Below are 27,865 nucleotides of genomic sequence, written 5' to 3'. Positions count from 1 at the left end.
GTTTATTTCTCTGCACAGATTTAACTTATAAAACTTAATCAAAATCATGCTCTCTTTCAGGCAGTCTACGTAGAACGCATGTTATAGGTTTTAAAACTTTCTCAGTTATAATGACGTTTAAAGTATTAGCCATGTCAATCAAAAACTACACTGAAGCCAAAGTGTGGCTCTAACGCACACAACTACCTTGATAACTAGCACTTTTAGCTAGAAATGTAATTTCTTGTATTTCAAACATTATATACAATTATGGATTACACGATCACTCATCAAAGTAAAAAAATATTGATACCTATATAATTATAGATATATTTATATAACATATAAGGCAAAACAAACATCGCACAATAACTGTAACAATTTACTGTAAATACACATCTCCTACGCGATAAAATAACCTAGAAATTCCATGGATTTCTTTCAAACTGTCTTTCAGAGCTGCATTTGTATTCGAGATTCGAAACTAGTTATCAATTCCGTAACTGAAATATATATTCGTATTATGTTTCAATACAGGGCCCCATTTCATGAAAAAAAACTTAATTAATCAGTTAAGTCTGTTATTTTAAAGTCGTGCTATTGCTTAAGTTATTGGTATATCACACTGATTTTTTCTATTATAACAATGCGGTCGTAGCTAAATTATTTTTGGTTAATAGTATTTGTTTGCAGTACTTATTTCAGTCACGCATATATGATATTTCTATTTAAGCACGACATAAAGAACTTCAATATTTGCCTAAGTATATTCCTTATTTTGATACTTCGTTTTCTGTAAAATTCAGAACTGTTGTATTTTGATCTATAAAATAATCATATGCGGTTCTAATATAGATGAAAAAGTAAACATAGACGAATAGAGAGCAAGCAGTTGAAATAAATGACTTAGCTAAGCAATATCTTTAGTTTTTTCGTAAAACTGGGGCCAAGATTGATGATACCATGTTTGTTTTGAGACTTTTTGTACTACAAAACTGTGTAAAATATTGGTTGTATATTTGTCATGGCGCTTAAACATTCCGCTTGCTGTTTAGAGTTGAAAACGTAAGATCTGTTCCATGTTTGCGTTTCTCCAGCCGGCACACTCTAGCAATGAAAAGTCACAGCGTGCAATGTACACATTTCGTTTCCATGTTTGTGTATCTCCAGCCGGCATACTCTAGCAACGAAAAGTCACAACTTGCAATGTACACATTTAAAACTTTGCTCCTCCTACAAGCAGCAAAGTTGAAAAGATCAGATAAAACAAGTGTCTGGCAATCAAAGCAATCGTCCAAGACACATGCAAATCTTCAGTGAAACTAAACACAATACAATATCACAATTTCAGTCCAATACCACCTTAAAGCAGTACACTGGTTATACGGATATGTCAAACGAATGATCTATCACTTTGATTATCAACACGCGGCACTTTTCTTATCTAATATTGTTTTGGAAATGTTTGGTGATCTAACATTTCTATTATCTCATGCTGACAGAAGCACAAGCTCGGAATATTTTTAGGAATAAAAGATGGACCGTCGCCTTGAAATTTATTCATAATATGCAAACTTGTATAAAACCAATTAAAATAGTGTCATATATTTTATCATTGTCCATCTGACACTGCATCGATATGGCATTAGGAATTATGGTATTTCAAAAACTACTTAAGCAAAATGTAATAAAATACTCCGTGGTTTTGTTTAGGTGTTCATTTGTACTTGATGTTTACCAATAAAGATGTTAAATATGTTTAGAGGTATTTCGAAGGTATGTCTACATTTGCGTATAAAGACATGATCACATACCCTGAAGCACGAGTAGAAACGTGCATTTTCCATTCCCGTTTTAAAACACCACGTATAAAATGACACGATTTATCTTTGTTTCGAGTTTTCAAAATCGTTCTTATAAAGTAATTCAGTTACTCAACAGCAGTAAGAAATCATGCCGCGTTACTAGTTTTAAAAACGGCTGTTTTCTGCCTTTCTTCTGTCACAAAAGAGAACTACTAAGTATTCAAAAATTACATTTTCATATTGTTACTGCCAAAAACGCCTCCTGTATTCATGTCAATCATTTCTACCGTCTTATATGATAATATGATGATAAAGGTGTAGTTTCAGAATGTTATATACATGAGTGTATCTCTTTTCGGCAATCAATTAGTGGTTTTTCGTTTCTTTACAAGGCCGTCTCTGGTCCACTAAAAACGGTTTTCCCGTTTTCTGTTGGCAGAGTCATATACTGCGAACATTCTTTATCAACTGGCATGGGACCACCTTTGAACAACCGTTTAAATGTTTCTCTGAACTGACGACTCATTCCACAGTAGATAAAAAAGTTTAATGGATAACTTAAAAGAATGAAAAAGTTGGACATTGACGTCATTATGCTGTAAACATTTTCCGAAAAGAGTTTCAGATCGAAAGTGTTATCAGTGACATATAATGTCATGATTATACCAAGCGGAAATTCAACTAACAAAAAGAGACCGACAACTGCAACAAGCATCAGGGTAGTGCAGTTACTTTCCTTTAATTTTCGTGACTCACTTTTCTTATTTTGTTTCAGAAGCTGCATGCGCCTTATCTGGGCCTTTCGCATGGCAGATATCAGCAATCCATTGAGTACCACCAACGATATGCACGGCACAAGATGGATAAAGATTATTCTGAACCAGAAATATATATTTTGATACATATCCATGTGATTCATCGCCCAATTTCGAGTTTGGTAAACACATCCTTGGTATGTTTCGTTAGGGTTAACGTAACTTGGTACGGTCCAAGGGACTGTGTAAAAGTCGATAAACCTTGTGAGCTGTGATACAAATGCTACTATATACACAATTACTGTAGCTCTCAAAACGTTCGGAATCGTGCACCAAGTCCTCGCTTGCAGTGAATGACAGATATAAATGTACCTCTGCGCAGCTAGTCCAACTGTCAACCAGATGGATGCTGTGTGAAATATGGTTGGTATGTTCTCATACAGCATTTTATACGGTAAGCACCAGCCTAAAGGGACAAAATCATTGTAATGACCCATTGAAAAGAAATATATAAATACAGGTAACGGTATTACACCCGTCAACATATCACTGAATGCCATTCCTGCAAGGAGGACGTTTGTGGGTGACCGCATGTGCTTTTTAAGGAGAACTGCGATGACCAGCGTGTTTGTGACAACTGTGAGAAGAACCAATACTGGTGCAATATAACCGTTTATCGGAACGCTGTATTTGAGGGGAAACAGCCTAGCGAAATGTAACGGTACTGGTCCTTCGTATATTTCATCTCCATATAGTTCGCCATCTGTTGTCATATTATGGCGCCTCCTGAAATAATCAATGTACATTATAATCATATCAATTTTAGTAGCATGTGTTCGTTGTGTATTATGCCACCGGAGATGAATCTAGACAACGCAACGGGAAATTTATATATAAATCTGTATTTGATAAATTGTTTTGTACTTGAATCATAAATCATGATTATATACAGAAAAAAACTCACATAAAGTAGCCATATCTATAAATATATTTAATAATTCTTTTGCCCATGTTCAATTCGAATTTGTTTAAGTATAAAGAATATTTAAAAAAAACACATGAAACACTAACGGAAGATAATTACCCGGAAATGTTATTGTATAACGTATAGCTGTTGTTGAATGTAATATTGTGATCTGCACCTGCCATACCAGTACGTAGATGTCCTCACACGTTTTTTTTTTGCAGCTTTTGATCAATCAATTACCTAAACGAAAACAGGAAAACATGTTTTAGTTATTTCTTTCGGTGTTTAAATACCTTTCCATAAATGGTAAATGACGCTGTGTTTTATATGGCATTAGTAAGTTTATAAGTAATTATACTCCTATAAAAGACCCTGATGCTTGATGTTCTTATTCTATGACTGCAAAGGTTTGTGTTTAGCGTCAATTTCAATCAACTATTTCCGTATTTTGCCTTTACGAAAACAACAAAAAAAAAACAAAAACAAAAAAAACACTGTAAATTCGTATTTTTTCTTGAAGGACTAATATTCGTGGATTCCTTGGCTATGTAAATCCCCAACGAAGGTAGAAATCTAAATTAACATTGACATCTATGAATGTTAGTCCCAATGTACAAAAATGAATTTCTATGCCCTCGAAATAACGATTTCATAGTATGTTTAAAACAAAAATGTATCAAGCATCAGTTTCGTGATGTATAAAGTTCTGATAGTTTAAAGGATACAAATAATTGGCTACAACGATATCTATACAGATTAAAAAACATTAACGCTGTTTTTTTCTGCATTATCTCTGAACGCAGTAATCATTTACTTCTGTTACAATGTGGCTTTTATCCACTTCTGTATCAGTATATTAGGGAAGTAGTGAACTAACGCTTGATGTTGATGTGAATCAGGTCCTCTCAAATTTTCGTTGTACCTTATTTTTAACGTTACAGTTTCAGAAAACAATCAGCTGCATTTTATTTTATATACTATGATAGTTTTTTGTAAATGATTAAAGTACCTCGGATTCAGTCCAAAGTTGGTCGACATTCAAATGAAAACATTGGTTTTTTTTTAGTAAGTTGAACTATTCTCCTCTTAAACTTCGACTGCAAAAGGCCTCCATGGACTTGAACTCAGTGTTGAAATATTTTCTTTTCGTTTTCGAAATTATTTACATAATAATAATATCTGCCATGTGTTCACGAATTGGATAAAAATATCCGTCCCGAGGGTACCTACGCATTGGGCCGTAAAGAGCCTTGCCGAGTTACCGCCCATGCGCAGATGGCCGAGGGACGGATGTTTCTATCCGATTCGTAAACATATGACGGAATTTTTTCTTGCATATCGTATGCATATATGATTTTTATTCTGACAGACTATTTTGCTTGCATACCGTTTTTTTTACAAATAATAGATCAATAAAGCAAATTGTAGCACTCTTTCTTATACTAGAGTATGTACGCAAAGTGCGGGAAATAAACATCCGTAAGCAGAAGTGACATCATGACGTCAATAACAATGTTCCACTTTAGTTTTATCGTTTGTAGCGTATCGGTATGTTCTTACCGTGAAAAAGGGTATTATGATTTAAACATATTTATTCCCAACAATATACATAGTGATATTTATATACTAACATAACAAGTACAGTTGATGGAAAGGATTAGAACGAAAGACAAGTTTTATAGAGTTTTTCTCCTAAAACGTATTTTGAATAGAGAAATATAGCATAAGGAACGGAGAGAAACTCTCAAGGTACCTGGTTTGTTTCGTATTTTACATGATCAATATATTATCAATGCATGAATCGCTAGTTGTCATTAACAGTCTGAGAGTCCTCTGACATGGAGGAAAATTCGAAATGTTTTATGATTCGGGTGCGAAGAACATAACATAATATTCTTCAGTTAAATGAGGCCATGTAAGGGAACGCTGCAAACTTTTTACTAAGAATTATAAAATTGGTATTTCAAGTACAATGAACGTCACTATTTAAACACTTTATAACCAGAAGATACTTTTGGTTGGCTGCAAAAGAGATCATCTACTCGGCATGTCTTCCAAAAAAGCTTCAACATTCTGGGCCTAGTGGTTCTCAAGTTATGGATTGGAAACACTTTTCCATGTTCTGGCCCCTGATCGAGTGACCACAAAATCAATAGGGTCATCCAGTCTGCATGTCAAATCATCCTACGAGGTTTCAACATTCTGGGCCAAGTGGTTCTCAAGTTATTGGTCGGAAAGAGTTTTCAAATTTCTGGCCCCTGTGACCTTGACCTTTGATCAAGTTATTTAAAAATCAATAGGGGTCATCCACTCTACATTTCCAATCATTCTATGAAGGAAGTTTTTACAGTCTGAGTGAAGTGGTTTTTAAGCTATTGATCAGAAACGGTTTTCCATGTTCAGGCTCTTATGACTTAGATATTTTATTTAGTAACCCCCCAAAAATGATAGGGGTCATTTACTTTGTAAGCCCTATCACCCAATGAAGTTTCAAAGTTCTAGGCCAAATGGTTCTCCAGTTATTGGTTGGAAATAAAGTATGACAGACAGATGGCTTCTGTGACCTTGACCTTTGATGGAGTTACCCCAAAGACACTTAGGGTTATTTACTATGTAAGTCCCATAAACCTATTAAGTTTAAAGATTCTTGATCAAACGATTCTTAAGTTACTGGTCGGAAACGGATTTCCATGTTCTGGTCCCTGTGACCTTGATCTTAGATAGAGTGACACCAAATTCAATCGGAATCATCTATTCTGCATGTCCAATCATTCTATGAAGTTGGAAGGTTCTAGGTCAAGTGGGTCTTAAGATATTGATCGGAAATGGTTTTCCATGTTCAGGTCCCTGTGGCCTTGACCTGTAATAGAGTGACCCCAAAGTCAGTAAGGGTAATCTAGTCTGCATGTCCAATGAAATTCCTATGAAGGTCACTTAGTTCTCAAGTTATTGATCGGAAATAGTTTTCTATGTTAAGACCTCTTTGACCTTGACCTTTAATGGAGTGACCCCAAAACCTATAGAGTCGTCTACACCATAAGACCTACCACTATTTGAAGTTTGAAGGTTCTAGGTCAAAGGTTCTCCAGTTATTAATCGGAAATGAAGTGTGACGGACGGGCGGAGCAAAACAATATGTCTCCCCCAGCTGGGGAGTGTGTGTGTGTGTGTGTGCGTGTGTGTGTGTGTTCGGGTTAAACGTCTTTTTCAACAATTTTTCAGTTGGGGGGAGACATAATGATATTCCTGTTAACGTACCTTAATCAGTCTGATACAAAAGAATGATGTATTTATCTGACTTAATAGCAGTCGAAAGGTTTGATTCTGACCGGAATTATCATTTTCTTGCAAAAATGCCTTGCTGGTAGAAACAAAACGGGGATATATCACTTGTTTGCATAAAATGTTTTATGTACAATTGAAACCGATGAAAACTGTAATCGCTACAGATCTACAAATACAAACATTCGCCAAAAGCGAACGTACAAAACTATTATGTGTGTAAATTGATATGCAGACTGATAAAATGACTGCATGGGTATAATCATTCTTATAATAGAAATAAAATACAAATTAGAGAACTAAGAAAACAAGAGCTGTCGGAGGACAGCAACGCTCGACTATTCAACAGCCTTGTCAATTGAATGAATACAAAAGTTGAAAAGGGGGCATAATTTTGTAAAATGCAAAGTAGAGGTATTGAACCTCTGTACAGCATGTCATATCAAGACAGTGAACAAGTGTGTGAAGTTTCAATCCTTTCCAATTTGTGGATACTGAGATACCAGCTTACATACAAAAACTTAACAAAAAACTGCTAAGTCAAAGGGGCATAATTTTGTAAAAATGCCAAGTAGAGTTATGGGACCTTCACAGTGCATGTTAGATCATGACAGTGAACAAGTGTGTGAAGTTTCAATCCATTCCAATCAGTGGATACTGAGATATCAGATTACATACAAAAATTTAACCAAAAACTGCTAAGTCGAAAAAGGGGCATAATTTTGAAAAAAAAAGAGAGTAGAGTTATGGGACTTGCTTAGTGCCTGTCAGATCATGATAGTGAACAAGTATGTGAAGTTTCAATCCATTCCCATTAGTAAGTACTGAGATACCAGCTTACATACAAAACCTTAACCAAAAATTTCTAAGTCGAAAAAGGGGCATAATTTTGTAAAAAAGCAAAATAGAGTTATGGAACATGTGCAATGTAGATCAGTTCATCACAGTGAATAAGTGTGTGAAGTTTCAATCCATTCCCACAAGTGGTTACTGAGTTACCAGCTTACATACAAAACCTTAACCAAAAATTTCTAAGTCGAAAAAGGGGCATAATTTTGTAAAAAAGCAAAATAGAGTTATGGAACCTGTGCAATGTAAGTCAGTTTGTCACAGTGAATAAGTGTGTGAAGTTTCAATCCATTCCCACAAGTGGTTACTGAGATACCAGCTTACATACAAAACCTTAACCAAAATCGGGACGCGGACGCGGACGCAGACGCCGACGCCGACGCCGACGCCGACGCATGGGCGAGTGCAATAGCTCACTATTCTATGAATAGTCGAGCTAAAAATGGGAAATCACACAGAGTGGTGACGTCATCCAACCACAAAACATGTAAGAAACTATTGGGCTCAATATGAAAAGTTTGATGATTGCAAAAGTGTATGAGAGTTAGTATATATAGATGACATTACAATTATAAAAACGTAATTAAGACGGTCATCAGAGAAGCAAAATAAATATATAACTGTATCTGCGTCATTTTTTTCCTGTACTTTAAACATTCGATGTGTATAAATTCCTTGTCTATTAATCCATCCATTACAAAACTGACACATAGCTGCAGTCAGCGGCTTTACTGGTCTCTCTAGTCTGACAGACTTCGTCAGCACTTTAATTAAAATGTCAATGTATTTTTGTTTGGAGACTGGCGTGCATACAGATTAATTCAACCCCACTTTACCGGGAGAGATAAACGCTTACATTATCTATCTGAATACGAATGTGGTAAACATGTACTATTTATAAGAGTTCAACTTTCCCAGATGATAAATAAACACCATGAATGTTGTAAAAAATGTTTCATTTGAGTTTAAGGAAGTTACTAGTCTGTCACAAATGAGGTCCTTTTTATAAACATGCTAAAGGCGTACACTATCCCGTGCTTGAAAGACCTGCTGGTATTATTTTGAACATCTTACTAAATTGACCAATGTATGTCTGGTAACGACCGTCACGTTACAAGTTATGAAAGAGATAAGATGAGAGAAATTACCCATATTTTGTCAACATTTCAGCTTAAAGTTTGTATTTATACTAGTATAAACAACCACTATTCTTAACATAGGTAGGTTTTTACAAGGTACTTATCCGGTACTAATCATACATCCCTCAGTTGTTATAATCTTCAAGGTGGGTAACATGAAATTAATATATAAGATTTTATATCATTTTACGATTACCGCTATACTTCACGGAGGAAAAATGTAGCTCGCTTACTGAGAAATATATCGTAAATCAATCGCTGAGTGTTGAACAGTGCGTAAAGCACGTCGTTATTTTAAAACGCGGACACATGTTATAAACAGGTACATTATATCACAGCTTAAATTGATATCAATCTCCATTCAAGTGTCATTCGGTGTTGTTTTGTTACAAGACTTGTCACATATTTTCAACATAAAACATATTGTCAGAAAATGTTAGTGTACAATGATCCTTCTAGGGAAAACATTCAATATCCATATATTTTATAGCTATACGATAAAAACATATACATTTCTACGTGAATAAAGTACTGAATCAGACGAGAATTTATTCCATGACGTTATGTGCGACAGAATGATGGTGTTTTAGACGGAAAAAACGCCCCCGAGTTATGTAAAATAAAATCTAAAAAGATCTGTTGGAAACACTGAGCGCATCAAAGTAATAGCAGCTAGCTTTATTTGACTGAGTTAATGAAATGTGACGCACCATGTGCGCATCCTAAGTATTGGCTAAGCAGAAAGCTATGTAAGTATAATAGTAACAAATTGGTTATCAAGCAGCGGAAAGAAAAAGAATCCCAAGTTTTCAGTTAATGCATTTTCATCTTTTATGTAAGCCAGTCCCTGCTTGTATTTAATTGCAGACTTAGACTTGCATCAGTCGTTAGAGTCATTAAATGTAAAGCACTTGGCAATAAAATCCTCTCTGATACCACTTTCTGATAAAATTTACAATATCTCTAGCCTCTGTCTCTAACAGATAAGCCACAGTAAAAGGGAGCCACAGAAAAGTTGATATATATTAAAAAAAAAATAAAATTGCAAATGTTTGATCTCAACAGACTGTGTAAGTCTAACCTATACTTGACATTTTGGTAGCATTTATAAGGAGTTTTTTTAATATATAGAAATGTAAACAAACCTTATTACACGTGTTCATAACCAGATTTTAGTTGTCAGTTTGGAAGATATTTAGTGTTGATCTGTCAGACAATAATAATCTCTCTAAGAATATACATGACCCCTGTTTTCTTGGTGTTTTGTGGTTTATATGTCATTTAAGAACACAGGGCTGGTAAACCCTTTTTATAATGGGGCTTGCAATGTGCTATAGCTCTAAAAAGATTGTTTACTTTATATAGAGCATCTAACAAATTTATTTACTACTGTTTAACCTAAAGGACTTAAAGACCCAGAAAGATCGCAAATAAAAAAGGTCATGATAAAAGACTTTTTTTAAGTCCGTTGAACAGGAAAAAGAAAGAAAATGCATCTGTACATGTTATACCTTACCCCGAGGTATTCTATCGCGCATTTCATACCTAAAACACGCCGTTCGGCAAATGTGTACTATGGATATCAAACAAGTGGTAATTTATCTTCCATTGTGTACCGATCACATTTCTTCAATACATCTTATCTTAGAAAAACAACGCGTAGTTTATTGTAATTTCAACGTTACACTAAAAAAACTTGCTTGAACTACTTCCCTGGTGAAGTTCCGTTCTAGATTACAAAACCATTAAGACTGGGTGTTGTGAACATGTATGTCAATCGTCATTTTACTACACGTGTTTGCTATATTATGAAAATGCAGCATGTGTAAGATGAATTAAATAAACAGAACAGATGCAGACCGATGTACGATTTCAAATTAAAAATCATATACAAGATGAATTTCATTCATCATTTCGAGTTTTAGTGTAAAATTGTGATTTTTTAAAATTCTGATTTTGTTTGTTTACATATCGCCAAACATGTGCACACTGCCGTGACCTCTAGACCGGATGTTCATTAGGGAAGGTCAAGCAAGATTTTTCTGTAACGTGACGAAAGCATAAAATATGTTGATAATCTCAGCAATATGGAATATTGAGACAATGTGACTGGTGCACGACGGAAGATAAATTATCGCTTGTTCATTATACTAGGTACCCATTCACCGAACTGCGCGCTTGAATTGAGAAATGCACGATTGAAACGGGTTAGTATATTTTCCCCTTCATGACCATGGTTCTTATAGAATACCTAGGGGTTTTGGTATAACATGTACAGATGCATTTTCTTTCTGTTCTGGTGCCAGTGACGTTGAACGGCACTACGACATCGAATACAGTCTAAGTACACCCGTAATCGTAACCGACACTTTCCGTTAGTTTACTTGTTCACCGTATGTGATATCGGCATTTCCCGGTTGTAACGAAAGGCCGCTACAGTAACTGCCGAAGAATACCAAAGTAGAATTTCAAGATTACGTAATCGCACGGGAATTTTCGAGCGTCATTACCGGTCCATTACCCTTTATGTCATATGCAACATCTCTTAACTCTTTGCATTGGCTTACGCGTAATTCTATAATACAGATGAGCTAACAAGACTTCATGATCCGTGAATATATAAAATTAAATCCAAGTACGAGGAGATTTTTTACTGTCACCACTCGCCACTTAAAACCGTTGTGGGATAGTCAAACAAATCTTAGAGACTCTTTTTGAGGCAAGCAAAATAATTGATACCCTCCAAAACCTACGGTTTCTTGTTTAGGTTAGTGGATACGGAAATTTCCTTAAAACTGCGTGTTTGCCATATGCGATACGGCATTACCTTGCTGGTTGCTCATATGAAGTATGGCGGCAACTGGAAAATGCCAAAATAGTATTGTAAATTGTCGAATGTCATTATGGATCAATTAATTTTCTACAGTGCATTTTTTTCCACATGTTCAAAGTGAACAATACTAATTAACAAACGAGTAAAATGTATGGAGAGATGTTACGCATTCCTTTATTCTTTCCTTGATGAGGGAAATCCTTTGAAATCCCAATGTTAATAGAAACAAAAATACGTATCGGTTAATTATGTATATCAGTCTATTTGTCAATGTCTACTATAAACAAGTTCAAAGACATGTTTCGTCTATGTAATTAGTGTGTGCAGCGGCACGTCATATTTACTGGTTTCAGTATTACAGCCAAAGGGAAACTCAAACAGAGAAATATTGATTTACTTGCAAATAATAAAAAGGATATGTGATGCAAATAATTAGAAAAGATAATAATACAACTTGCTCCTAACAAAGACACAAGGCTTGTTAGATACGTTTTATGGAAAGACCGATAACGATGTACATTTACTAAGGACTTATTATATTCATGTTCGTTTGATAATTGAAATTGACGTTCAAAGGTGTTTTCCCGCATGACTATCGGAAAGAAAATAGTTTTCCTTACTTTAGCAAAGCAAATGTAGTGATGAGCTATAAACCGGTCAAAAGCATAGGCAATGCACTTGTTAGTTAAATGAGGAATATTATGGTAAAAACGAATGTTAAGAAGATGAAGAAAGCAATGTTAAACTAGCTGGCAGAATTTAATGAAGGAAAGATCTGCAATATGTTGAAAATGACGTTTTTCATACGGACATGTGAATGCTGAAATTAAATAAAAATATATGCTATAATAGAAACATATGAAAGTTTGTTTTAAATAGACACTGATTTAAATCTAAGCTCAAAGTTAAAACTATACTCATAAACATGTTTACTTTCTTCGTTGATTTCAGTTTGATAGATATAGCACTACCTGATTCATTGGACTAACACTCCGACCCAAAAACGGTTATACGACACTTACAATTTTCGGAAAGGGGTTCTACCATTTACATTGTGTAATTGCTTGATCAGTGTTTCATATCATTTCATCTTTTTTCAGTTATGTAACGGCGCCAGTCGCAAGCAAACAAATTGACAACTTCCCACTTGGATCAAATATAGGGATCAGCTTTTTAAGTCACATTTTCTTTAGTTAAAGAGTCAATGATATTAAATGCTTAAGTCTAAAGACCGAAATCAGGGCCTCTCGAATTCAAAGTGTTGAATAGATTGACACTTGTATATTCTTAAAAGATATTTAAAATCGGTCTTACTATTATTAGAACGATATCTTAGAAGATCTTTTCATGTAAACTTATGTAACATCTTAAGACTATCATATAAAATATTCGGAATTCATCGATCCCTTTTTTCTTCTTTGTTTGTCTCCTTTAGTACTGACTGTTTTGAATTTAATTCAAGTTTTAATACAACATAGCATGTGGTACGCTTTTTAGTCTTGTTCAACATCACCTCAAAATAAAATATGTAACCATAATCTATCTTATCATTCCATATTTTCATAATCTTACTTCCTGTTTTTCTACAAAAACTGTTAATAAAAATATTTCACAATTAAAAATGATAACTGTAATAATCTAAGTGAAAGAGTTTTCAGTTTTTAACAGTTTGCGGTGTATCGGACACGGTACCAAAATATACAGCTGATAGTGTATTTAATACAGGAGGTAAATTCTATTACAAAACAATGTACAACTTCATTCTATTTAGCGAAAACACAAAAAAACACTTAATAATAAATGAATATATAGAGAGTACCTTAACAAAAAAGTAAAAATTATAATATTTTCAGCATTTCTTCCTGGCGATAATATAAAAAAGCATTGATAATGTGATGAAGTCAAGGAAAAATGTGCTGCGACACTTACAATAATGGCGAGCATGACGTTGATATTTGCCAGCTTGTTTTCACAAACATTTGACACTAAAAGAATATAATGTTTATTTTTATTAGCAAAGTCATGTAAATATCAACAACTCGATAACTAAATGGTCACGGAATAAATTGATTTCTATAGATATCTGAATTCTACAGAAATATCTTTTTATATATGCTATGGGTCAGCGTCAAATATTTAACACTGAAAAAAAAACATGTGACTTGTTATTTATTTTCTTACCGATATCGGTGTAATTTCGTCGACAAATTAAAGCGAACAGTAATTCGTTAATATATCAAAGTAGTACAATTTCACAATTATCGTGCTTTCTCTTCACAGGAAATGAAATACGGACATTTTAATAAAACATATTCATAATACATATATGTTATTTACTTATAAAGAACAAAGAAAGCAGTAGTTTTCTTTAAACTCTTCTAAAAAATTATGCCACATGTTGTACCATTTTATCAATAAATGAGAAATGAAATGTAACAATAGATGTTACTATGATAAAAGACATGTTGTACAAAATATCATGCTTTCGTTAATAATTTCCCCATTTTCCCCTAAAATTTCACTTTCAAGAAAGAGCATGTATAGCAATTAAATATCTAGCCTATGCGCACTGTGACTTGCAACTGAAGTTATAGCGTTCACATCTTGCAACAAACAGTTGTACACTTGCTCAATTTCTTACAAGTCGTCTACCTATTTAAGTGATTGCAGAAGTGCATTCTACCTATTACTACAACCATTTTACACTTCTTACATTTATTTATTTATTTATTTATTTCAGTCTCCTCCATTTACAAACATCAAATATATACAAATAAATAAATATCACAGCATTAAAAACACATGTAAATGGCAATTCAATTTTAGAATTATAAGAGACATACCCGTATAAAATAGTAAAAATAACGATACATACATTAAAAGTAACCAGATTACTAAACAAGTACAGATTTATGTGTATAAGCAAGTGTGTGCTTGTGTGTTATGAGTGCTTGAGTGTGTGTCTGTGTGCAGGTGTCTGTGTGTATGTGTTACCAGTTGACTTAAAACATACTGGTGTGTGTATGTGTGTAACCAGATTACTTAGAAACGTATAGATATGTGTATATGTATGTATGTATGTATGTATGTGTGTCTGCATTTGTGTGTGTGGTTTGTGTGTGTGTTTGTGTGTGTGTGTGTGTGTGTGTGTGTGTGTGTGTGTGATTGAAACTGGTGAGGGAAAGTAACTAAGTTTTTTTTTAATTCAGTCAGTGTGTGTCTGTGTGCAGGTGTCTGTGTGTATGTGTTACCAGTTGACTTAAAACATACTGACCAGTGTGTATGTGTGTAACCAGATTACTTAGAAAAGTACAGACATGTGTATATGTATGTGTGTCTGCATTTGTCTGTGTGGTTTGTGTGTGTGTGTGTGTGTGTGTGTGTGTGTGTGTGTGATTGAAACTGGTGAGGGAAAGTTACCTCAGAGTGTACTGATATGTTAAGTGGAAGTCAAATTCATATTTCAATGAACATATGACTAAGTTATTTAATTCAGTCAGTCACAATCCATTAACAATTATTAAGCATACTAAGTAAAATGAGGAATATGTATGCACTTGTATGAAAAATTTCTAGACAGAACTTAAATTTACAATAACTACAAAAATCTACCAGTTTAATTGTGGATTTCATAAGAAAACAAACTATTGTTGATTACAGACACCCAGTGTGGTCTATATTAAAGCAACTGTTTTGTCTTGTCAAGTAATAAAGCCCCTTGTTATCCATTCATGTTCGAATAAGGCAAACATTCTTATTCTGAAAATGACTCCAACCTTTTAAGTCTATGTTCTAACAATATCGTGTCATAGAAACACTATATGTAAGAAAAGTTAATAATAGTAATAATTGATAAAAAGATTATTTTTACAGTAGTGAACTTTGTACAAATATCACACTACTATGTACATACCCATGGATAAAATTGAACAACAAATGCCTCAGACAACAAATCAGACACAACTTTACTTTTTAAAATATTACTATAATACTCTGCTTTAAAATGTTGTCGAGGCTGATTCTGTTAGCAGTTGTCCCTCAATACCATCAAAAGGTAATCACTTATAATAGATAGATATTATTTACACAGATAAAACTGTCTTCTTTGTAATATTAAAAAGCAGGTTTTGGCTAATACTCTAGTTAAAACATCTGAAGTAAAAAGAATTTTCATTTTATCAGCATTACTCTTGTCCATAAAATTTGGTGCAGAAACTATGGCCTTACTAAAAAGTGTATCTCTGATATCATTGTACATACTACACTCAAGCAAAAATGGCTCTCATTTTCAATTACACTAACGTTATTGACATTACAAAACGGACATATCCTTCTTTCTATAGGTAAACCTTCGTATCTCCCTGTCTCAATTCGGAGCGGAGCAACTCCACATCTAAATTTACACAGTGCTGATCTATGTGAATTTGGTAGTATCAAAGTGCAATACCTCTAAACACAAAATTCTTTTTTAAAGGTACAGTATGTTCGAAGTTACAAATAACATCTAAATATATCTACTTACATGATTAACAAACATTTACACAAATGAGCGTAAATGTGAAGTATGAATCATCATGTCATTAGATAAATATCATGCTACTCATTATGTGCTATATAAATAGGCGTTAATAAGTTCAATTGCATTTCGTTGGATGAACGTCATAGGTTTCGGAATTTACCGCTTTTTATGTTTTCTTTTGTACCTGATATGTAGTTTAATAAGACCAGTATTTAAATATAAATAAAACACAACTTTTTGTACAATTGTTATCAGTTACATAATATTTATTTGATTAAAGATACACGTGTATTTCATTAAATGTTACTCTGTCAACGATCTAGAATTTCTGTACTTGATACATAAAAGTGTTAATACACATAAGCGGTTATGCATTAGCATCCACTACCAGAACTGAAAAAAGAATGGTGCCGTTGTTCGATATATTTCAACAATGTTTTACTTAAGAATGACAATACATGTACATTATATCATTCGCTCTAAACGTCCAACAGAAACACATAAGAAACATATAACATATAAAAAACGGTTACATCGCTTTAAAAATTGTGATTTGTAAATGGAATCAAATGTGAGTGCATAAACCATTGTGGAAAACCGTGCGGTAGGACCACCAACACATCATTTCATATCACGGTACAAATCTTAATCAGGCTAAAGAATAGCTTGGAAGAAGGTTATATGAAGTACATCTGGATGACGCTATAAAGTTTGTCGGTTACTTAGCTATCTAATTATATCCCGCCTACAGATTTCGTAATGTCAAATATATAATTTGATATCAAACGAGTCTTGACTACAAACAGTTTACAGCTGCTGAACTGCATGTAAGATTATTGCGCTACTTCATCTGTCTCAAGAATGTTTTGTGAACAGAAATAAGAAAATCAATTCATTTCAGTATGATAAACTGTTCAATATTATTAAACTTGTCCACCTTATATGACGCCAGATCATTGTGATTATTAATCAAATGACAGCTGTTTATGGTATGTTCTTCAAAAGGTTACTTTTTAATGTTCCCGAAGCTGTGAACAGCTTTCATTATACAACACAAGTTTCTTGATTTTGGCATCTTGTTTCAGTATTACGTAAGCAAGATCTTTCAAAAAGAAGCATGCTGCCATATATCTATTCATACTAACACGATATCAGCCGGGTCAGAGGGAAAAATGCAATACGAAATGAACGACTTTGGGTTAACCGGCAGCACGGCTTTCTCGTGGCATACGTCTTCCTCTTTACATATAAACTAGAGATGCTTTTGAGAAAAGCGCATGTCTCCCAATGAAAAATGACTAGTTTCTCTGGATGGTCAAGACGAATGGATCCAATCAGTAATTCAAGGGCCATAATTCAAAAGTGCCTAAGCGGATTTGGCTAGTTATCGAACCTGGCCGAGGTCTTATGGTCAAACACATTTTGTTCAAGTTTGGTGAAGATCCGATGAGAAATGTTCGACTTAGAATGCGGACAAGCTTTGTGGCAGTGCTGCCCAATGAAAAATGACTAGTTTCTCTGGATGGTCTAGACGAATGGATCCATTTTTGGTAATTCAAGGGCCATAATTCCGAAGTGCCTAGGCCGATTTGGCTAGTTATCGAACTTGGCCAAGCACTTATTGGCAGACACATTTTGTTGAAGTTTGGTGAAGATCGGATGAGAAATGTTCGACTTAGAGTGCGGACAAGCTTTGTGACAGTGCTGCCCAACGAAAAATGACTAGTTTCTTTGAATGGTCTAGATGAATGGATCCATTTTTGGTAATTCAAGGGCCATTATTCCGAAGTGCCTAAGCCGATCTGGCTAGTTATCGAACTTGGCCGAGCACTTATTGGCAGACACATTTTGTTGAAGTTTGGTGAAGATCGGATGAGAAATGTTCGCCTTAGAGTGCGGACAAGCTTTGTGACAGACAGACAGACACACAGACAGACACACAGACTGGAGTAAATCAATATGTCTCCCATACCACTGTGTGGTGGGAGACATTATTACCTGTGAAATGTTTTGAAAAATAATCCTATTATGTTTCCAAAATGTAATAGCCAAATTCAGACTCAATACCTCGTTCATATTTGCCTTTTGCTATATAGGTGTCCTGTCCAAACATCAAAGTCGTTATCTATATTTTGTTATCTGTTCATTGTGCCCTTGATAATTAGATAATAACACTTTGCTAATCCGCATCATTATATGAAAATTGCACTAAATGTTGTTATATTTTCTGGTCTTTTTGGGACCATTAGGGTTATGTAATGCATTTGTTGTATATAGATCCTATTATTGCATCTCGCACATATCTGACGGGCCCGTGCACCACCCATGCCCGTCAACTGTCTGCATTTGTTGTAATACGAAAGCAACATACATTATCTATTTTAACTAATTTAACTATTTTATACATACATATTAAGAAACACAAAAATATGGATATACATGTGTACGCAGACAATATACAGAACAAAAGAAAATTCAAAATATGTACAAAAGTTTAGAACATTTTTAAATTTTATTTGTCTCGTAACTTCAACTTGCTTTATACGTCCTTGTGGTTATAGCACTTCCTAACACACTGCGTATTTACTAGATAGGAAAAATATTCATAACTTCAAAATCTGTAATGATAAAACAACCCCGTGTTGTTTTGTTAGATTTGCTCGATTACGTTGATATCCACCAATACTCGAGACGAACGCCAATACTTCCGTATACAGCAAATAAGATAGTGTATAATGATTTCATTATTATAATATGGTAATATCTGTTATTATTAGATGAACATTTCATGGGGAAAGATTTGTATCTTCTGTCTTATGTTCCCGACTTTCAGAACATTTCATCTCACTGAAGAGTTGACAAGGATGTTGCCAATTATTTCGATAAGCGCTGTTAAGTTAACATAATTGATCTGCATTTCAGTACTCTTCATTGGCGAACGTAAAAACCTAGTTCCCAAAGTTGTGGTCTGAACACAATTACAGTATGTTTGTGACATAAGAAAGGAAACATACTTCATTATCTCTAAAGGACAGACTCAATCAAACCGATAAGTAATTACTTTAGTTCGTTCCTTTCTATCCTAACAAATGACAACTGATCAGATCTGTTCGCGAGTAAGAGCATAATTGGTAGACGTTACTTGTCATTATACCAAAGCATCATAAATTTCGGTACTACTTGGTGTATCATTTTGCAAATTGACTCAAAATGTATTGGCCAAAATTCAAAAATGCAAAAAAAACCTTCACACAAGTATAATTGCAATAGATGTTTGTAGCGTGCACTTCGCACGTCATCTTGATTTAGTTTATAATCGATGCAAAGATATTTATGATAATCTTCCCAGTGGTTAAGAAGATGTGAAGATGGCACAAAGTAAAATGTGACCTTGACTTAGGACCGACTAACTTGGGTTGTGCAAGATGGGGTAAATAATTGATGCCAGTTGTATGAAAATCTTTCCAGAAAAGATATGGAGCGGATACCCATGTCGAACGTTTGCCATTCATGACTTCGACATCAGTCCCATATACTTTGTATCTTGGAGTACAATGATCAGGAAAACAGCTACCTATTTCGCTCGCTGTTATATATGGTGGCTGATTTCTGCCATTTCGTGTGTTCGTGTCGGCGAGGCGAAATGTCGAAGTAACGAAAACACGAAAGGTCGAAATAATGCATATTTGTTTGTGCCGGCGGGTCGAAATGTGGAAGACACGAAAACACGAAAGGTCGAAAACTGTTTATTTGTCGTGTGTTCGCCTTTCGACATTCGAGGCGAATGCACGAAGTAACGAAACATTGAAGGCGAAATAACGAAATATCAGAGGCGAACACACGGACTCTTGAATTAATCACTTTTCGTATCGGCGGGTATCAAAACTTCGTGTTGTCGCCCTTCTTTTGTCGTGTCTTCGTGTATTTGCCTTCAAAGTCGAAAGGCGAACACACGAGAAATAAGCAGTTTTCGCCCTTTCGACCTTTCGTTACTTCGACCCGCCGACACGAACACACGAAAATGTGCAATTTCGCCCTTTCGTGTATTCGCCTTCCGGTAGGCATGCGCATAACAATTACACATATGCTGCTGAAATGAATATGTTATCTAAATATTGATTTTTACCACTTATAAAATAATATTTGTCCTAAAACACAAGACAATGATTTATATTCCATAAAAGATGTCATTGTGTAGATATTTTATCACTAGTATAAAATTTGTACATACATTAAGCTTCTGTCAGTCTTATGGGGCATATCATTACGCCGACCTGAACTTTGAATGCTATCTAGATAATGTGTTTTACCATTTGTACGAAAAATCTTCTCAACTTATGATAGAAAATGTTTCATATGCAATAAAACATGTCACTCTTCAAGTATTTCAGGTCTGGCATTAAATTCATTTATGATATACGTCCTATTTTGTGCCATTATTATAGCTAGTCTATTAAGGCAAACCCTACACGAAATATTTGTCGTGTGTTCGCGTCGGCGGGTCAAAGTAACGAAAGGTCGAAAACAGCTCAGCTTTAATACCCGCCGATACGAAAAGTGATTAATACAAAAGTTCGTGTGTTCGCCTCTGAAATTCCGTTATTTCGCCATCAATGTTTCGTTACTTTGTGTATTCGCCTCGAAACTCGAAAGGCGAACACACGACAAATAAGTATTATTTCGACCTTTCGTGTTTTCGTTACTTCGACATTTCGCCTCGCCAACACGAACACACGAAATGGCAGAAAGCAGCCACCATAGTTATACAAGTTTCCTAATAGTGTAAAAGAACCGAAAAAAATATGCTCTGAATAACAATAACCGTATTTTCTTTCTATCCTGCGTTTTACTGAAAACTCATGAACGTGCAGTGACATTACATTACATAGGGATTTGGCGTAGCACACTTCTGAATCATGCGTCATTTTGGTTTAAGTTATTTTTCACTTTGTGTATTGATATTTGTGAGTGATAAGCAAGCAGCATTGAAATGTAAATTATCATCATTCTAACAGTGTTTGATCATCAATTTTACCCTTCAATTTAAAATAGAAGTATTAATGTCTGCAAGACTTGATTTCTAAAGGAATTTTTGGATCTGTATAACAATTTATCCGTTGAAATCTCCTCAATCTGTCTATGGTATATTGCAAACTCAGTCGGTATCATCTTTGTTAAGCAAACTTTATAATGTTTGTGTTGATCAAACTTTGTTCGATGGAAGCGTTGTTGTTGAGTTGGCATGTATAGAATCTAGCCACTAAGGCTCTGCCAAGGTGCACGCACTCATGCCTGAAAAGTATTTCTCTCTACCTTCAAAAGCTTAAACATTGACATGAAAAAGACATAAAGATATGATATGAAATGAAGTACATGTGAAACTAATACCAAGACAATCAACAAAGTCATTATTTTTATCAGAAAACTTTGTATTGCGAGTTTTGTTCTTTACCAGTGATGTCTCCTTTATAAGCAGCTGTTTCCGTATGTTTAATTAAAAATGAACCATGCGGACGAATATATAGAAGTCCTTCTTTTATCTTAAAAAGTAAAGAAAAAGAGAAACAATACACAGTAAAATGACTGTTACATCTGCAGATTGATCGCAGAGAGGACAGAAAAGGCGTATTTTAAACTACATTTAGTAAATATTGGTCTGTAATTTTTCAGGTTAAATCTCGAGGTCTATGCACACCAATCGCAGGTGTCTTGTATAGGAAACACAAGTACTTTGAAAATTTATGAAGATGCTTTGGACTATTCGAGAAATACTGTTTATATCCAAATGTATTGTATGAATGTTAACCTGCTCGGGTAAAGATTTTATTTCTTATTCTGACATGAATTCGTGCTATATACTTTTTAGAATATGAATTTAAGCACAATCATATTCGTTGGGTTTGAAAAATCGTTGGCAGAATTATATATTCTAATCATATCTTCCTTTGCAATTCAAGATATTTACAGACACAATGATAGCACACAATATATTTTATCTTTACAAGCAAACGAGATATTTAGACCGTTAAATGCATCATCTTTAAGATACTGAGTAAAATGTAAAATTAATGAGTGTCTTTTACAGAAAGATAGACATAGACATATACATAAATAACATGTAAAACAACAGATAATTCAGAAAAACGTGCCGCCCACCATGTCGGACTTTTTTCAGCAAATTGCTTTATTACTTCCTTGTAGTGTTGTATTAATTCCTCACACAGCGCTTATTTACTAAATGCGAAGCCAACATTTTAACCAATAAATAAAACTCTGTGTTGTTCTTTTTGATTTTCTAGATAGCTTTGATAGCTGCTAATCCCCGAGATATGCATGAAGCCGATTGAACGGTATGTAGTTATTTTGTCTTATCTTCAAATCTATAATTAAATTGGTGAGCACTCTACGGTGAGAATTGCTTATTCTCTATGCGTCAGAAATGTGAATATGTTCGTACCTTGGTAGAACCATTCTACAGACTTAAATGAATTGAGATGGATGTAGCCAATTAGTCTGGTTTGTAGTACTAACTAGTTAAACGTGCAATTATTCTTCTTTAATGCCCTAATCGCGAATAATCATATCATTTACACTAATATCTCATTCGGTCAAGATTAAATTCAGGATATTACTCCATCTTTCAAATACAAAATGATCTTTAATATGGAAGTCCTTATATTTATATTATTTAGCTTAACAGTACTTCGGGCTCTTTGTTACTGAAGACGTAAAACACAAACACTCCTTTGTATCTTGAAGATTACTGTATGATTTATAATACATGGGGTACGAAGGTAGTAAGTTTCAGTTCTACACTGTTTCAAAACAAAATCATTGAAAGGATTCGGTGGAAGCATAGCAAGCAAGCAAGCAAGCATAATGATAGCAGACTCTGTCCATTAGAGATAATGAAAGGTGCAGCAACTCTCACGCACCCTAGAATCGGCTTAAACGAAATACAACTACACACTGAATATCCTCCATTGTCCAAGAAAAGCCACAAAACTCTTACTGGAATTTGTCACAAATACTTGTTCGTCGGTTACTGGTATCACATATATTTAAGCCAGGGTGAAATAAAATTGCGTTCTTCTTTTGGCGTATTAAGGTAACTGAATAGAGTTATTGGTTAAAGACCTCGGTTTTATTTGTATACAAATGTACACTTTAAGAGTTATGTAAAACTTGATTACACATAACATTGTTATTAGTTGAAACATTTATTTCATTTATTCAGCTGTTTAACATAGATAGCTGTTGCCGTCTAAATTTGTAGAAGCTTATGCAAAAGGCCAATTGATGTGTATTTAGTACTTAATGCAGAATTTGTAATTTCGTCAAGGTCAGTATGTGCCTTGAATTATGTTGTTGTCTGTAGGACAAAACTCTAAGCAGATTTTGTATTGTCGTTTCTATCTTTTTCCTAACTTTGTTTGTCTTTTTATTGTGTAATTTTGAATTATTTACATTTCCATCAATGCACCGATATATAATTTTGTTTCGGTGAGTCTACGTTTTATATTAACGTGGCCATTTCTATTAGATTCTATGCATTTGATGAAGGAAATGACACTTTTAGGAATTTTCTAAGAGTTTAAAAACAGAAAAGGTAAGGGTGGATTTCCCTGAAGCAAAGAGCACCCCAAGCACAGCCATAGAAAAACTTGAATTAATGGCAGAATTATAGGATCTGACATATGCACTTTCCTTATCATTCTAATAACTTGTTTTAAAGTTAATGCAATCAGAATGTTTTAAAACAATTATATTACACTTTATAAGTAAAGAAGGAGTATATTGTTAAAATAAAAGGGAGTATTTAGTAAGTTAACTCGAAATATGAAGTAACATTATTAGCTTAACAGTTAGTTGGAACTTTCAGTCAAATATATGGACATAATTCTGAAATTCTAAATGAAATGTTTATCATTGATCATTTTCAAAATAGAAAAGGGGGATAATTTTGTCAGTGAGAAAAATTCTTCGTACGAATATTTATAGCGAGTTTGGCTTCGTTACGTGTCCCATTTATTGTTAGAAACTGTGTCTTACTTTACAGCAAATTAGTTCTGCGCGTTCGGATCAAATAAATATTTTTTCTATTTTTAGAATCTATTAAACCATGATTTTTTAAACATTCGGAGCAAACTAAGAACATTCGGGAAATCTGTGCTTAATTGTTTACTTTTGCTAGACTTACTTGAACAATTTTGACCTCACACAACGTTTCATAATGGGATCCGTTTTCATAACATTAACGCGCATAGATTTTTTTCTACAATGTAGTTTTTAATTAAATTGCTCACAGTCGTAAATAATGTATGGCCTATAATATGGTGAAATTAAATGTAAAGATCTGTAATTTGCCCGTAACACACCAGCAATCCTGAAACAATCACAACGATATTTTGATGACGACACGTCTACGTGATATTTAGCGCCATGTACGCATCGAGAAATAGCGCTTTCGAATTTTATCAAATATTTTACTTTCGAACATGTTTAAAATGAAATGTTACACGGTAAAAAGGGCTTGATTAATACACACATACACGGTGTCAGTTATTAGCTGTGCATAATAATACGCCTTTATGTGTGCCCTATAGGAATTACTCCGAAAGACGTTATCATTTCCTGTCCTGACGTGTACTAACAAAGGAGCGTGACGACCTATCATCTGGCGCCATACCTGCACTAAAAACAGTTCTTTTCGTATTTGATCTAAATACAATAAAAGACATATTAAAATCAAAATTTTTTAAGCAAAACCGTGTTTGAACACTATACCCTCCGGCTGTTATTCGTCGTACGAAATAATTGCATTCAGGCTGCGCCCTCGTTAAATTATTACATCCGACGTATAACAACCCATCGTGTATAAATAGTGTTTAAATCGGTTTTCCTATAAATTATTTTTTTTAACTAATGAGATCCGCACGTTACACGATTTTAGGACATTATTTGGGATAATTTATCGTGTCGTTTTAGTATACATGTTACCTTTAGAAAGGTAGTCAGGTGTTTTTGATAAATTTACTCCCAGGTTTTCACTAATTCATAAAGCGATTTTCATTTCCGTATACAGAGTCCATGCTTTATCTACGTTATCCAAATAAAGGACGTTACGCCATTGTTTCCATAACTACCTGAAGTGAATAGCCATGCTTTTTTGCATAACATAATTACTGGATGTATTCAGATAATTTTCGAATACAGCGACAGTGTAATTGGTAAGGATTTAACAATGCTTGCAAATAAAGAAATCGGAATTCGATTTAAATATGTTATGGTGACTTTATATTATAGACAATTTACACAAGTCATATACATTTTTATAATTGTTTTAATCGAATAGATAAATTTTAAACATTTTCATAAAAAGTCCTGTTTTCAATATCTTTTCAGTAAGATTTCTAATTTACAAAAAAAGAAAGAAAAAAAAAAACACACACAAAAATCTAGAATTATATTTCGATTTCGGCAAGCCAAGGTCATATTGAAATTAAACTGTTTATATGTTGTTTACCACATATAATAATCCATCGATGAATATTACAGTTAGATAAGTAAATTTATTTTGCATATTTGAAGCCGATACTTTAAAGTGACGTATAAGTACATCTAATTTCATTTAAAGGGTCTGCTTTAGCTTTCCAGTTGCACGTGTCTCTGTTATTATCAAAGCTCTGGTTTCTAGTTTTTTAGTTTATGTAATACAATCTGTAAAAAAGATTCTTTGGAACAGTTTAATAAAAGTAGCCGAGTTATCTAACGCAGTTTTGTTGATATTAATGTTGTGTCATTTCCATGCAGTTTATATCATACAGTAACGATAAACATTTTACTTGAAAAAACTGTATTTAGAAAAATTGTGGTTAATATATGCTACCATATTTATGACACATGGATATAAGACCTTCGAAAAATTATATCAAACTGTACTTGGCTACATGATTCATTAAACTTTCCTTGTAAAATGTCCAATCGTCCTAATGTAAAAGTTCTGAGCAATCTGTTATTACTTACTCGTATGCATATCTTAATTGCAACAAAATAGATTTTATTTAATTTATTCACGTCAGATTAGGTTATCACTTTCAAAATAACATTCCGGTCGTTTGTTATATCGCAGCTACTAAAATTGACCCGAGACCATACTATTTTGTCATTTTCTTTACACAGCCATGAATACTGTTAGAGCAACTGATAAGATTTTATACCTTTATCATTAATTAACACTTCAAAATAGAATCAAGTGCCACGCAATTCTCTCATTTGCAATATCAACAGAGAGAAAGAAATCAAATTTAAGAAATGAAAAAAGGACGATGCCTAACTTCAATCAATAAAGTGGTAATGTAATACTTAATTTCAAGCTTTCGAAAGCATCTTTTGTTTTTGTTTCTTAAAGGATTCGTACACACGTTAAATTTCAAAATATCATTTAATTTATAACTCTATTAAAAATAAATGTATTGAAAAATATGTTAAATATTTTGGAGTTTTCACCTACATAGAATATTTAAAAAAAAATCAACTGTTTTGTGTTCTTAAAAGAAATATCTAAAACACTTTCTTAAATTACGATTGAATGGTTTTTGAAACTGAAATACGAGTCATGTTATACTTTTAAACATTATTTTCGTTTTAACTCGCATTCTTAATTTACAATCTATTTTAAAGCAGTTTTCCCAAAAATAAAGACGTGATTACGAATTGTCGTCTTGTAATTGGTTGTCTTAATCTTTCATCAAGTAAAGTGTTTGTGTTTTGTTTTAATATTATCATCCTCATTATTATTTACATTATCATTACTACAATGTTATATTGATATTATTATCATTATTGATTTTATCATTATTTTATTTCAAATGAGTTAATTTCTGTCAAGACATTAAAAACAAGTGTAAACTCTGCATATTTTCCAAGCTGTTTAAAAGACACTATTTATCTCCAGTACCATACTTAGTACATTTTTTATATTACATAAATATGGTTTTTCTATGTTTTATCGATATAAAGAAATGAATGACTTTCTTTCACACATTTTTTTTTTGTAACCGCACACATAGAAAAAAGTAACTTACCTTTTTAAGTAAATTTTCCGAGAGGAACACCAATAATTGAAAGCCATTTTGAGTGTCACAGAACAGTTAGTCCTTATATTACATCAAATAAGTATATGTTCATATACGTTATTAAGGTTCACTTAAACTGCGAACCGTATTCCAATTACTTAGATAACAACAAAACTATTCCAACAATCGAATCACAACTGAAGTGAAATGCCTTGGCAAATGCGATAGTTCGAAGAAAGAACGCGATTGCTACAATCAGAATTATAATGGAATGCGCCCCAGCGATGCCTTCCAATGCTTGCTCCGCAGTTATCCGGTATTGTGACAGTTCTGCTGTCCTCCTTTGTTCTCGAGGAGGCTGTATATCTGAAAAATATAAAAGGCAGAGAAATCAATTTCTGATCAAATGTATATACATCATAACTTCGTCATGCAATTTCGTATTAGCGCTGTAGGAGTCAATAGAAAATCCGATTTGTGCATTATACCACAACGATTTGATGAAATACATCAATAAGCATTTATATACTGTTCCATCACTGACGCTATTCTCCGGTAAAAAAAAACACCTGTATTAAATGCGGATTTCTCCAATAATGAACAGCTATATGGCCAACTGATGGAGCGCTATCTATTGTTCCGTGTTGCCCAGGGAAACT

The 27,865-nt window shown here is 33.8% G+C and overlaps 1 protein-coding gene across 1 annotated transcript; it reads right to left on the bottom strand.

Moving 5' to 3' along the window:
- On the bottom strand, positions 1 to 27,638 carry LOC123561359 (sex peptide receptor-like). The gene is made up of 3 exons (XM_045353662.2): positions 27,216 to 27,638; positions 3,624 to 3,746; positions 1 to 3,325 (listed from the first exon to the last, which is right to left on the bottom strand). Exons 2-3 carry the CDS (start codon positions 3,686 to 3,688, stop codon positions 2,170 to 2,172), a joined length of 1,221 nt encoding a protein of 406 aa, XP_045209597.1. The 5' UTR covers positions 3,689 to 3,746; positions 27,216 to 27,638; the 3' UTR covers positions 1 to 2,169.
- Between the last annotated feature and the right edge of the window lie 227 nt (positions 27,639 to 27,865).

The sequence above is a fragment of the Mercenaria mercenaria genome, chromosome 10, assembly GCF_021730395.1.
Source record: "Mercenaria mercenaria strain notata chromosome 10, MADL_Memer_1, whole genome shotgun sequence".
Taxonomy (NCBI): Eukaryota; Metazoa; Mollusca; class Bivalvia; order Venerida; family Veneridae; genus Mercenaria; species Mercenaria mercenaria.
This window is presented reverse-complemented; position numbering and strand designations above follow the sequence as displayed.